General features: G+C 33.2%; 2 protein-coding genes across 2 annotated transcripts; both read right to left on the bottom strand.

Moving 5' to 3' along the window:
• Positions 1–500: 500 nt before the first annotated feature.
• LOC111032057 (presequence protease, mitochondrial) lies at positions 501–4,487 on the bottom strand. Its single transcript, XM_022312241.1, has 2 exons — positions 4,438–4,487; positions 501–3,612 (listed from the first exon to the last, which is right to left on the bottom strand). The coding sequence occupies exon 2, from the start codon at positions 3,589–3,591 to the stop codon at positions 583–585; it is 3,009 nt and encodes a 1,002-aa protein (XP_022167933.1). The 5' UTR covers positions 3,592–3,612; positions 4,438–4,487; the 3' UTR covers positions 501–582.
• Positions 4,488–5,669: 1,182 nt separating this feature from the next.
• On the bottom strand, positions 5,670–8,077 carry LOC111032040 (heat shock protein 70 A1-like). The gene has a single exon (XM_022312213.1). It carries the CDS (start codon positions 7,760–7,762, stop codon positions 5,840–5,842), a length of 1,923 nt encoding a protein of 640 aa, XP_022167905.1. The 5' UTR covers positions 7,763–8,077; the 3' UTR covers positions 5,670–5,839.
• Between the last annotated feature and the right edge of the window lie 4,526 nt (positions 8,078–12,603).

Below are 12,603 nucleotides of genomic sequence, written 5' to 3'. Positions count from 1 at the left end.
TAATTAAAAAATTGTTTTAGAGTTAATACGTTTAATTCAATATTATTCTATATTATGATTTATAAAGTATTGAGTTAATTTACTTGTGTTCATTATCGAGCACATAAAAGTTATATGAGATAAAGGCTACATAGGGTATTGCATAATTTTTGGAGTGCTATGTCCCAATTGAGTTTTTACAGAGCATCTCGTACTCAAATGTATAGTATTGCCTACAGTTTTGATTCATACTTGTTTCAATTTTTGTAATATTTTAAGTGTAATACATTATTAAATAAATTGTTTTGAAACATTGAAATTCTTTATAGAGAATTCTATTTGCCTAAATGGCTATATAAATGTATAACATCAACATGTATGTTTATTAAAATAAAATAACAAAGTATGTTTAACTGAAAATTCATGACATTATAATATTAATCAGATTTTACTTTGTTTGCAAATTTATACTATTTATAATCATAATAAATTGTATTCTAAAAAAACAGTTTCTTTATTATTTCTAAAATTAATAACATTAATAAACATAGTCTATTGCAGAATTTACAAATTATACATTGTACAATAATTTGATTTTATAACTTATAAGTCTTCATGGTTGGTAACATTCCAATTAGTTCCCGAATGAATGTTATTATTTGCTGGACCAATTAGAGCCTTAGCAAAATTTGTGTTTGAAAAGTACAAGTTAGCTACATTTAAAAGATCATCAATTTTTACATTCATAATTTGATTTCTGTGTTCTTGTCTAATTTGTTGGTCCATGTCATTGAAAAACAATGCATTACCTTTTGACATTGGTGCAACTGGATGGTCTATTCCTTGGAATATGGCTAATTTTGCTTCATTCAGTTCTTCGACTGTTATTTTTTTTTTATTTACCCAATTACAAGCGCCATCAAAAGCTTCAAATGTCTCAATTGGTTTTGGGTCTCGGTAGGAGAACATTTGAATGCTTCCAGAGGTACTCAGTGAAGCACCAGATCCATAAGCACCATTTTTTTCTCTCACTGTAGGCAATAAATATTTTGAGCTCATATACTTGCAAAGAACTTTAAGTGGAGCAAAATCCTTATGAGCGTAATGAACACCCGGTAGAGCTTTTGCACAATAATTGACTGAAAATGGTAGCACATGATGAAAACACTTTACATTGTTATCCTGTTTATCAATTTTATTATATTCATTTGACTGATTCCAATTTCCAGTAATCGTGTTTAGAAAACTTTCCAGACCTTTAACTGCCGTGGAGTTGTTATCTACAATGGTCAATGAACATTTCATAGTATTTTTGTTCAATATTTGTTCACTAATTTTTTCTAGTTTTTTCAATATTGGTTTAAAATCATCAATTTGGGCAATTTTTTTCATGGTACTAATGTATTGGAGTCCACCGTATGTTTCACGTTGAGCATCAATTGGATTGATACCAGCAGTTGCACATAACATTGCATACATGTGTCCACTACCTGAAATACTGTTGGCTAAACTTCTTGCTTCTTCTTGTATTAGAGTTTTGAATCTGTTTTCATCTTCAAAAGTTACTTGTGTAAATAATTGCTTCCACAGATCAAACATTTCATCAACATTTTTGTCCAAACAATGCGAGTTCAGAATAACACTTTCTTTCATGTTAAATAGATTTCTAGGTGAATCTATAATGGATTGGGACACTTGTAAACCTCCAGTGGATTTTCTCACCAATTGGTCAAACTGCCTAAAGTCCATAGATTTAGTGCCCATTCTGGTAACAACATTACAAAATAATGGAATGAGAGTCTTTAAATCATCAGGTAAATGTGATGTGTTTATTAAACTTCTAAAATAAGTCACTTGATTGGTTGGTTGTGGAAATATAAATACCGGTGTGTTATTAATGTTTTCCATTATAAGTGGTACAGGATCAGTTGTCTTTTTTAAATCGTTGATTCTCAAAGATGGTAAACATGTGACATCTTGTATTGCATCTTGCTGTTTCCGAAGCTCTAACCCTTGTTGATAAATGTTCTCTTTATCTGTATCAGATAAAGGAGCCAGCTTTTCTTTTAGTAACTTTTCCTCTTTTTCTTTTCTCAGTTCTTCAAAGTTGTTTTCTGGTGACATAGTCATAATAAGTTTGTGATTGTTATTTAACAAATACTTATCGACTAATGATTGTAAATAATTAGGTTGATTAGATAATTTTTTCTTAAATTCATCTATCTTTTCACTAACACACATTGAATCTAAAATATTGCCGTCATGATTCCAAATAGGCAAAGTACCATACAGCAGTTGTAATCCAAAATTTGAAGTCTGATGTCTCATAGATAATTCAACAGAATGTAAAATATTATCAATTTCACGGTTATCAAAACCTTCCTTAATGACTGATTTAACTGTATCTTCGTAAATTGATTCCACACGTTCAAAATCTGATATATTTAACCCCTGAAGCCCTACTGCAAAAAATGAGTCTCTAGTTTGATCTGTGAAGCCAGTTGCAGCACTGAAATCTGTTCCAATGTTTGGTTCTATGAGAGCTTTGTAAAACTTAGCATTTGGTCCATTTAATAATAATCTTGAGAGTATGGCTAGTTCAAAGGTTTCTTGTGTATTAGTAATATCGCTCCAAAGGGTGCCAATACTTAAAGATGATTGTTTATCTTTAGGCACCATTGGATCTTCTCTGCAAGCAACTTGTGCACGCTTAGATGTTGCCCAACGTTTTTCATTTGGAACCTTTGTTTCGTCTCTAATAGTTAGATCTGCTGAACAATCTTTTAAAAATGTATCATTCAAAAATCTAAGATGATTTTCTAAGTTAAAATTGCCGTAAGAATAGAACCGGCTATTACTTGGATGATAATATCTGTGGTGAAAAGCAACGAGATCGGAATGAGTTAAAGATGGTATAACATTAGGATCACCACCTGAATTGATGCCGTATGTATTACTTGGTAAAATATAATTCAGAAAATGTTCATTGTAAATTTGTTGATTATCTGAATACACGCCTTTCATTTCATTGTAGACAACCCCTTTTATTTCTATTGGAGAACTTTTGTCATCCACATCTTTATGTTCTAAACGCCAACCCTCTTGACGAAAATCAGATTCACGTAGCATCGGATTGAATACAGCATCTAAATATACTGACATTAGGTTGTAGTAATCTGATTGATTTTCAGTACAGAATGGATAAAAAGTATAATCAGGTGCAGTCATAGCATTCATGAAATTGGCCATGGATCGATTGAGCATTTTAAAAAATGGATCACGACATGGGAATTTTCTACTGCCGCATAATGTAGTATGTTCAAGAATATGTGGCAATCCATTAGACTGCTTTGGTGTTGTACGGAATGCTACACTAAAAACATTGTTTGTGTCGTTTCTATCTATGTGTAGATAATCTGCCCCAGATTTCTGGTGTTCGAGACGCAACGCAGTGAGTTGAAAGTCAGTCACAGGTCTGACTTCTTTAACAACAAAGCCTTCTACGACTTGCCCAACTTCAAAAATAGTATCATTCGGTGTTTTAGTTCTTAGAACGCTAAGGCCACGAATATTTGCACTGTGTTTGGTTAGTGTTTTTGAAAGCCTAAGCATCTTGAACAATTAAAAGTAACGCTGTAAAAAAAAAAAAATTATGTCATGTTACTCGTTGCAATATATATTTAATTGTATTCTATACGTATCATACTACAGTTCTCAATACCAACATGGATAATTTAAATTGAATGTTTGTGGGCTATATTTTCTCATAATCAATCATAAATTATAAGCAATGATGATCATACAATTTTTTGAAAGCATCCTAAGCTGTCAAGATTCTGAACATAATATGTATTATATTTTTACTAATGGATAATAAGAGGAAAAGGTGTTAACACACACTTAAATTAAAATTAATTTTTTTTCTTAATTTTACAATCAATTTAGTCAGAAAGATCGAAAGAGCCTATAACTACCATACAAACAGAATTTTTTTTTACTGAATAATTTGAGAGCATTAATATAATCAAAATCTTGGGAGCAATGGCATATCTCGACACACAGAACCGCACAGAACATAATAAAAACCTAATCTTATCATATGAGAACAATGCTGGTTTTTACAATGATATATGTATAATAAGCAATATGTGATATAAAAAGTTCATTATATCAGGGTTTATACTCATTGTACTAGATATTACAAAAATTGATTGTAAGCCTCCACGGTTCTAGCCCTCTGGCAGACGGTGCACACTAGAGCTCATTAAGGAGAGTCTGTCGCATCAGGGGGTGCTAACCTAACGATGGTAGCCAGAGGAGAAGTAATGCAGTTCCTCCTCTGGTTTCTCGATAACACAAAAATAATAAAAATAAAATAACCATAACAAATATGTCATACTGCATAACAAATTACTATTTGACATTATGGCAAATCTGTCTTAAACCAAGCATACTTACTAACGTATTTCCAATAATAGTTATATTCTGCCAAGTGCTAATATTTCTATATTAATTTTTTGCAGAACATAAAACGACTAAGTAATTGTTAATTTATACGTTTTTTTTTTTTGTTATGATGACAAAATAGATAATTCAGTTATTATTCATGTTTGTATATAAATATATTTGGGTCTGGACGACGACAAGCCGACGACGAGACACTGCAATACGGAAAAAACTAAATAAATCATGTAAACTGAACAGTGAGCTGATTTTGAGTATCGGACTATCGGCTATTCGGCAATTTCGGCTATCAGTATATGATCTAAGGGTTTAAGATAAGATCCAAAGTAAATACTTTTTTCTTCCAAGTACTTTCGGGAAAAATACCTCCAGGTTATCAACATTAATACGAATATTAAGCCGCGACAAAATATATAATATAATGGTATAGGTAGGGATTATCCTTGTTTTTTTTTTGGATAATATATTATGCATTATTTTAAACAATCGCGCAATCACACATGTACATAATATGATTATTGATTAGGTTGAATCGTGCTGGACGATTTGCAACTAGTATAATTTCCATTATTACATTAACAAGGTCTATAAAAATTTCTTTAATCGTGATCGCCGGGTACCTTTTGTTCAACCAATTTTCTTTTCAAGTCAACTTCTTCTAATTATATTAATTTCCAAATTTTAACTATGCTCCTAATTTTCTATTTACTTTTGTTTCTATGCATATTTGTTGAAAAGAATTTGATCCTATGAATGTTTATTCCACAGTATTTATTGTACACAACATTGGGTACAAATATGTTCGATTGCACCTATAGGTAATTTAGACTTGGAGCAATGATGTATTAAGAAAATAAATGCTGGGAAAAACATTTTTACTTCATCTTCAATTTATGCAGAGATGTATGGATGACCTGCCATCATTATACAATTGAGACATGTTTATTTAAGTATTTAACTATCTTAATGTTTTTTTGTAGATCAATATATATCTACCGTGGAAACTTGAAAATTCTATACGTTGTACATTATAAACTATTGTTTTCTTTATTTAATGGAATTGGCAAAATGTTTAGATTAACAATTAGAATGTTCCATACGAGATACGTCCATACTATAAGTATTAGTTTTTTTCCACTTATTTCAGAAAGTTTTTAAAGCAATGCAAAATGCACATAATCAATAATTGGTAGTAATTTTTCTGGGACAAATAAAAACGGAACATATATGTGTGTCAACTAATAAATATTTATTAAGCTAAAATTAAAGTAAATATTACAATAGAAAAATCAGTCTTAACTTAAACCTATCTGGTGGGTACTTTACAATCAGAATATAGGATACAATTCACAATAGTATTTACAAAATATACAATAAAATTACATTGTTAAAGGAATCAATCGACTTCTTCGATGGTAGGTCCTCCGGGACGCGCACCAGGGAATCCTTGAGCACCGGGATGAGGAGCACCACCGGCTTGTCCTGCACCATGTATCTTCATCATGAGAGCCGAGCAACTCTTTTGGATTTCCTTTAGTTTGTACTCGTACTCTTCTTTGTCTGCCAACTGATTGTTGTCCAACCACTGGACGACCGCGTCGCATTCCTGTTTGCCGGTGTTCCTTTCCGATTCGGTCATTTTGTCACCTGCCTCGTCCAACGCTTGTTTAACACCAAACACGTAGCTCTCCAACTGGTTCTTGGCCGCAATCTTAGCCTTTTGCCGTTCGTCCTCTTCTTTGTACCGTTCGGCCTCGCTGAGCATACGATCGATTTCTGCCTGAGACAGGCGACCCTTATCGTTCTTGATGACAATATTCTTGGAGCGGCCAGAGCTGTTGTCCTTGGCCGACACGTTCAAAATACCGTTGGCATCCATATCGAAAGTCACCTCAATCTTGGGCGTACCTCTGGGCGCCGGAGGTATGCCGGTCAGGTCGAAAGTTCCTAACAGGTTGTTGTCCTTGGTCATGGCCCTTTCTCCTTCGAACACCTGGATGGTGACGGCCGGCTGGTTGTCCGCATAAGTGGTGAACGTTTGGGTCTGCTTGCACGGAATGGTTGAATTGCGGTCGACGATTTTGGTCATCACGCCGCCCGCGGTCTCGATGCCCAGTGACAGTGGAGTGACGTCCACGAGCAACACATCTTGAATCGCAGAACTCGTGTCGCCGCTCAGAATGGCCGCCTGTACCGCGGCGCCGTACGCTACCGCCTCGTCGGGGTTGATGGACAGGTTGAGCGATTTGCCGCAGAAATAGTTTTGCAGGAGACTCTGGATCTTCGGGATTCGCGTCGAACCGCCCACGAGCACCACGTCGTGTATGTCTCCCTTGTCCAACTTGGCGTCCGCCAATGCCTTCTCTACCGGCTGCAGGGTCGATCTGAACAGATCGGCGCACAGTTCTTCGAAACGGGCTCGGGACACTCGTGTGTAGAAATCGATGCCTTCCATCAGGGCGTCGATCTCTATGGTGGCCTCCGAACTGGACGACAGTGTTCTCTTGGCCCGTTCTGCGGCCGTCCTCAACCGTCTCAACGCTCTCGGATTGGAGTGCACGTCCTTTTTAGATTTCCTCTTGAACTCTTCGGCCAAATGCGACACCAGTCGGTTGTCGAAGTCTTCGCCGCCCAAGTGCGTGTCACCCGCCGTCGACTTCACTTCGAATATCGAACCCTCGTCGATCTGCAGAACGGACACATCGAACGTGCCACCGCCCAGATCGAATATCAACACGTTCCTCTCGCCTTTCAGGTTCTTGTCCAGACCGTAAGCCAAAGCCGCAGCCGTCGGTTCGTTGATTATTCGCATCACGTTCAGACCGGCTATGGCGCCCGCGTCCTTGGTCGCTTGTCTCTGTGAATCGTTGAAGTACGCGGGCACCGTGATCACGGCGTCCGTCACTTCGCGGCCCAAGTACGCTTCTGCCGTCTCCTTCATCTTCGTCAGCACCATTGAACTGATTTCTTCCGGGGCGAATACCTTCCGTTCGCCCTTGAATTCCACTTGGATCTTGGGCTTACCGAAATCGTTCACCACTTTGAACGGCCAGTGTTTAATGTCCGCTTGCGTCTTGTCGTCGTCAAATCGACGGCCGATCAATCGTTTGGCGTCGAACACCGTATTGACAGGGTTCATGGCTACCTGGTTCTTGGCCGCGTCGCCGATCAACCGTTCGGTGTCGGTGAACGCCACATAACTCGGGGTGGTCCTGTTTCCTTGATCGTTGGCGATGACCTCTACTTTTCCGTGTTGCCAGATACCCACACACGAATAGGTGGTACCCAGGTCGATACCAATCGCTGTTCTTCCAACCATTTCGGCGGTATAGTTGTCAACCTTTAGTCGCACGCACAATTAATACGACAAGAAATTATAAGGATGAAACGTGGGTAGCGGGTACTTATAAAATAAGCACAGTTTACAAGACGTACGAAAAGGTAGATTTAGAACGATCGCAATTCGATTACGATTTAAAATCACTTTGTATTTAAATTTAAAATCACACTGGTAAATTTAATAATGAATAGTTGCAATGTATCGCACTGAGAATCGCACAGAATAGGTTTAATTCGTTCAATGAATCGCACTGTTACCGTTTTGAAATCAAACTGATGCCGAACAGCGCGTGTTCAGAGTTTATATATCCGACCGAACGTTCGAGAAGGTTCGATACGTTTCGCGAGCGCATCAGCTGTGAACACCGCGCCGTCTCCCTACTTTACCACCACCTGTGACGCATTGCAGTCAGTAATATATTTTTACTTTTCACTATACTATCCTTATGAATTTGAGGAACGACAATGGTGTTCAAGAACATTCGAGAATTTTCTCCATCTTTCTCGTTAGTTTTTATTTACATCGCGTTTGGTCACCATCAAACGTCCATATATTTTTACATAGTTTTTTTTTTTTTATTGATTATTGGTCATTTATGGGTAGCTGGTACATACATATAAACGATATATATATATAAGAGGGTTTGACTTAGCCCCCTCAGAATTTTTGTTGTATATTTGGTACAAGGTAATTTAATTGTACTTATCATATTATTGAAATTTAACTTGATGTGGTGAGTGACAATATAGTAGGTACCTACCTAGTTATTTATCATAATGGTGTTTCATAAATCATAACATAACATAATAACTAATATCATTTTAGATTTTGAGCACAGCAAGCTCGTACTTTTGAGGGGTAAAATTTCTAAACTCCCAGTACTTTTCTTAATAGTTAACAGGAAAAAGAAAATAAATAAGGAAATTCGGAAATTATAAAAGATATTGTTCTTTTGGTGTAGGTTAGGTTTGATTCCTAACTAAACACAACAATCCGTAGATACCTACTTGATATTTTCATTAAATTTCTTTATGCTTTTGAGCTACTTCAGACCGTATTAAGTATTTAGACGTTTCCCTCTCGTGCCTTCACACCACTCCTCTAAGATTTTAGTGGTACTAGATGTTTTCCCCCTGAAACAACATATATTTTTTTGCATATAAGAAAATTGTGGAAAATACGTTTTTGGTTTTACCCGAAGTACATCATTATCATATCGGCATCTATCGACTATCATCATTCACGTTAGGTATAAGTTTATTTTCCAATTTTAATGGGTAATGATTGATAAACCTAAGTTATGTGAATGTATTATAGATTTATATTTATATATTAAGTAGACAATTTGTATAATTGTTTAATACAAATTGTCGTAATCAGTGCATTCAATTTTTTCATTTATTGATTTGCATCTGTAATTGGTATAGGTATTGTTTGATACTTATAATATTGATTTTTTTATTGGCATGATTGTTATTTTGACGTATTATTGAATTATGTTAAAATAATTTTTATAATTTGTACATACAGTGGGACGGTAGGTAGGTAAAAAAGTCTCCGTATACTGATGTTAATTTTTTTCAATAACATAAAATGATAATCTAAAAGTTAATTAACTTTATATTTTTAATAAACATGTATTCAGAAACACATTAATATTTTGTTTTTAGGAAAATAAAGCATACATAATAATTATTCTATTATTTACATTTATATTTATAAACAATTTAAGAAAAGTAACAGCAAAAATATCTCTGTACAAAATGAAAAATATTTTTAACTAATACAATATTATAGTTATTATCGCTTTATCATAATTCATAACTTATGGTCTGTTGGCCCTCCTTTGGTTATTATTGCTTTGTGCATTCGCTCATACATTGATTGAACTAATTTTGTTGTAACAGTAAAGTCAATACTGCTCCATACTTCAATTATTGAATTTTTCAATTGGTTTTTGTTTCAATAATTTTTTAAGAGGCAGTTATTTCTCAAAATGTTTGAATACATATTATGTTGATTCATAATATCGTCGAAAAATACTAAATTATCCACACCAGTAGCGCTTAGAAAGAAACCTTTTATCAGTCCAATAAATAAAAAGAAACGTTTAGATTTTGCGAAGGCACACATTGAAAAGGTAAATGATTTTCGGAAATCTGTATTATTCAGGGATGAATGTGATTTTTAAATTTTTGGTGATTTTGATCTGGGGGTACTGAAGCACCCACAAGCACAACCTTAGTTACGCCTTATGAATTTAAGGAACAACAATGGTCTTCAAGAACATTCGAGAATTTTCTCCATCTTTCTCGTTAGTTTATATTTATTGTTTATGTTATTATCAATTAAGCTTATTGTTCAATATTGTAACAGATAGCGTAATAAATAAAATTTTGTTAAAAAAAAAAAAAAATATTTTCATTGCGTTTGGTCACCATCAAACGTCCATATATTTTTACATAGTATTTTTTTTTATTGATTATTGGTCATTTATGGGTAGCTGGAATATACATGATAATATAAATGATATATAATATATATAGGCCATAGGGGGTTAGAGGGCAGGACTTAGCCCCTTCAGAATTTTTGTTGTATTTTGGTACTGGGAAATTTAATTGTACTTAACATAATGACTTGAATTTGATGTATTAGGTATCTACGGATTGTTGTTTTTAGTTAGGAACCTTCACCAAAAAACAATATCTTTTATAATTTTCCGAAATTCCTTATTTATTTTCTTTTTCCTGTTAACTATTAAGAAAAGTATTGGGAGTTTAGAAATTTTACCCCTCAAAAGTACGAGCTTGCTATGCTCAGAATCTAAAATGAAATTTGTTATTATGTTCTGATATGAAACACGATTATAATAAACCTAATAGGTATTATATTGTCAATTGTCACTCACCACATCAAGTTCATTTTCAATAATATGATAAGTACAAATCAATTTCCCTGTATACCAAATATACAAAAAAAATTCTGAGGGGGCTAAGTCCTCCTCTCAAACCCCTTACATATATATATATTATATATAATTTATATTATCATGTATGATGTATGTACCAGCTACCCATAAATGACCAATAATCAATAAAAAAAAAACTATGTAAAAATATATGGACGTTTGATGGTGACCAAACGCAATGAAAATATAAACTAACGAGAAAGATGGAGAAAATTCTCGAATGTTCTTGAAGACCATTGTTATTCCTTAAATTCATAAGGCGTAACTAGGGGTGTGCTTGTGGGTGCTTCAGTACCCCCAGATCAAAATCAACAAAAATTTAAAAATCATATTCATCACTGAATAATACAGATTTCCGAAAATCATTTACCTTTTCAATGTGTGCCTTCGCAAAATCTAAACGTTTCTTTATATTTATTTGACTGATAAAAGGTTTCTTTTTAAGCGCTACTGGTGTGGATAATTTAGTATTTTTCGACGGTATTATGGATCAACATAATATGTATTTAAACATTTTGAGAAATAACTGGCTCTTAAAAAATTATCAAACTTGAAACAAAAACCAATTGAAAAATGCAATAATTGAAGTATGGAACAGTATTGACTCTACTGTTACAACAAAATTAGTTGAATCAATGTATGAGTGAATGCACAAAGCAATAATAACTCAAGGAGGGCCAACTGACCATAAGTTATGAATTATGATAAAGCTATAATAACTATTATATTGTATTAGTTAAAAATATTTTTTATTTTGTACAGAGATATTTTTGCTGTTACTTTTCTTAAATTGTTTATAAACATAAATGTAAATAATAGAATAATTATTATGTATGCTTTATTTTCCTAAAAACAAAATGTTAATGTGTTTCTGAATACATGTTTATTAAAAATATGAAGTTAATTAACTTTTAGATTATCATTTTATGTTATTGAAAAAAATTAACATCAGTATACGGAGAATTTTTTTACCAACTGTTCATTGATTTGCATTGTATATTATTGTTTCATATTTTTAATTTTAATTTTTTGTAACAGGGAGAAATTGTACCGTTCTGGGAGGAAACGTCTTATGATGTTTACTACTTATTGAAACTTGATAAATATAAAACAAAATATATAATAATAATATAGCAATGGTGGTGGGTGGGATTCAGGCTGTTAGTCCACCCTCCCAGCTTAAGCTAGAGTAAATACCTATATTGCATATATTACATAAGAATTCTAAAACGTAAGTAGTTTAAAAACTAACGAAAAAATTATATCTGAATGTTTAGTACAGTATAATGTATATTATTAAACATTTTATTACATTAAAAATAAGTTAACATAAACAAATTACATAATCATACACTTAATTTAATTAAAAATCACATTAATGGAATGATTAAGTACCTACATATTTATAAACAAAAGCACAGATAATCAGTCTATTAAATGCATAACAGTATGATAAACTATTAAAATATTAAAGATATTTTTTCTATGTACTTTATGATACAGAGTTATATGCGTAATATTATGTTTATAATTTTTAATAAAACAATTTAAACAATAATAATGTGTCTATTAAACTATATTATGTTATACATAAGTACATAAACAAACAAGAAAAACAATGAGTTTTGCCACACTAGTGTTGCATATAGGTACACAATATATATCATATCATAATCTTATATAATATACCTATAGAAATATTATTTAATACATATACAAAAGATAAAATTTATTAGTTTCGATAACAAGCGATGAGCATTTCAGTCCCACACAATAAGGAGAGTAACAATATATTATATTTTAATATTATTATAAAGCAGTTGTTGAGGTATCTATAAATTGTTAATTACTG

This window comes from Myzus persicae, unplaced genomic scaffold, assembly GCF_001856785.1.
Source record: "Myzus persicae strain clone G006 unplaced genomic scaffold, MPER_G0061.0, whole genome shotgun sequence".
In the NCBI taxonomy this organism is placed as follows: Eukaryota; Metazoa; Arthropoda; class Insecta; order Hemiptera; family Aphididae; genus Myzus; species Myzus persicae.
This window is presented reverse-complemented; position numbering and strand designations above follow the sequence as displayed.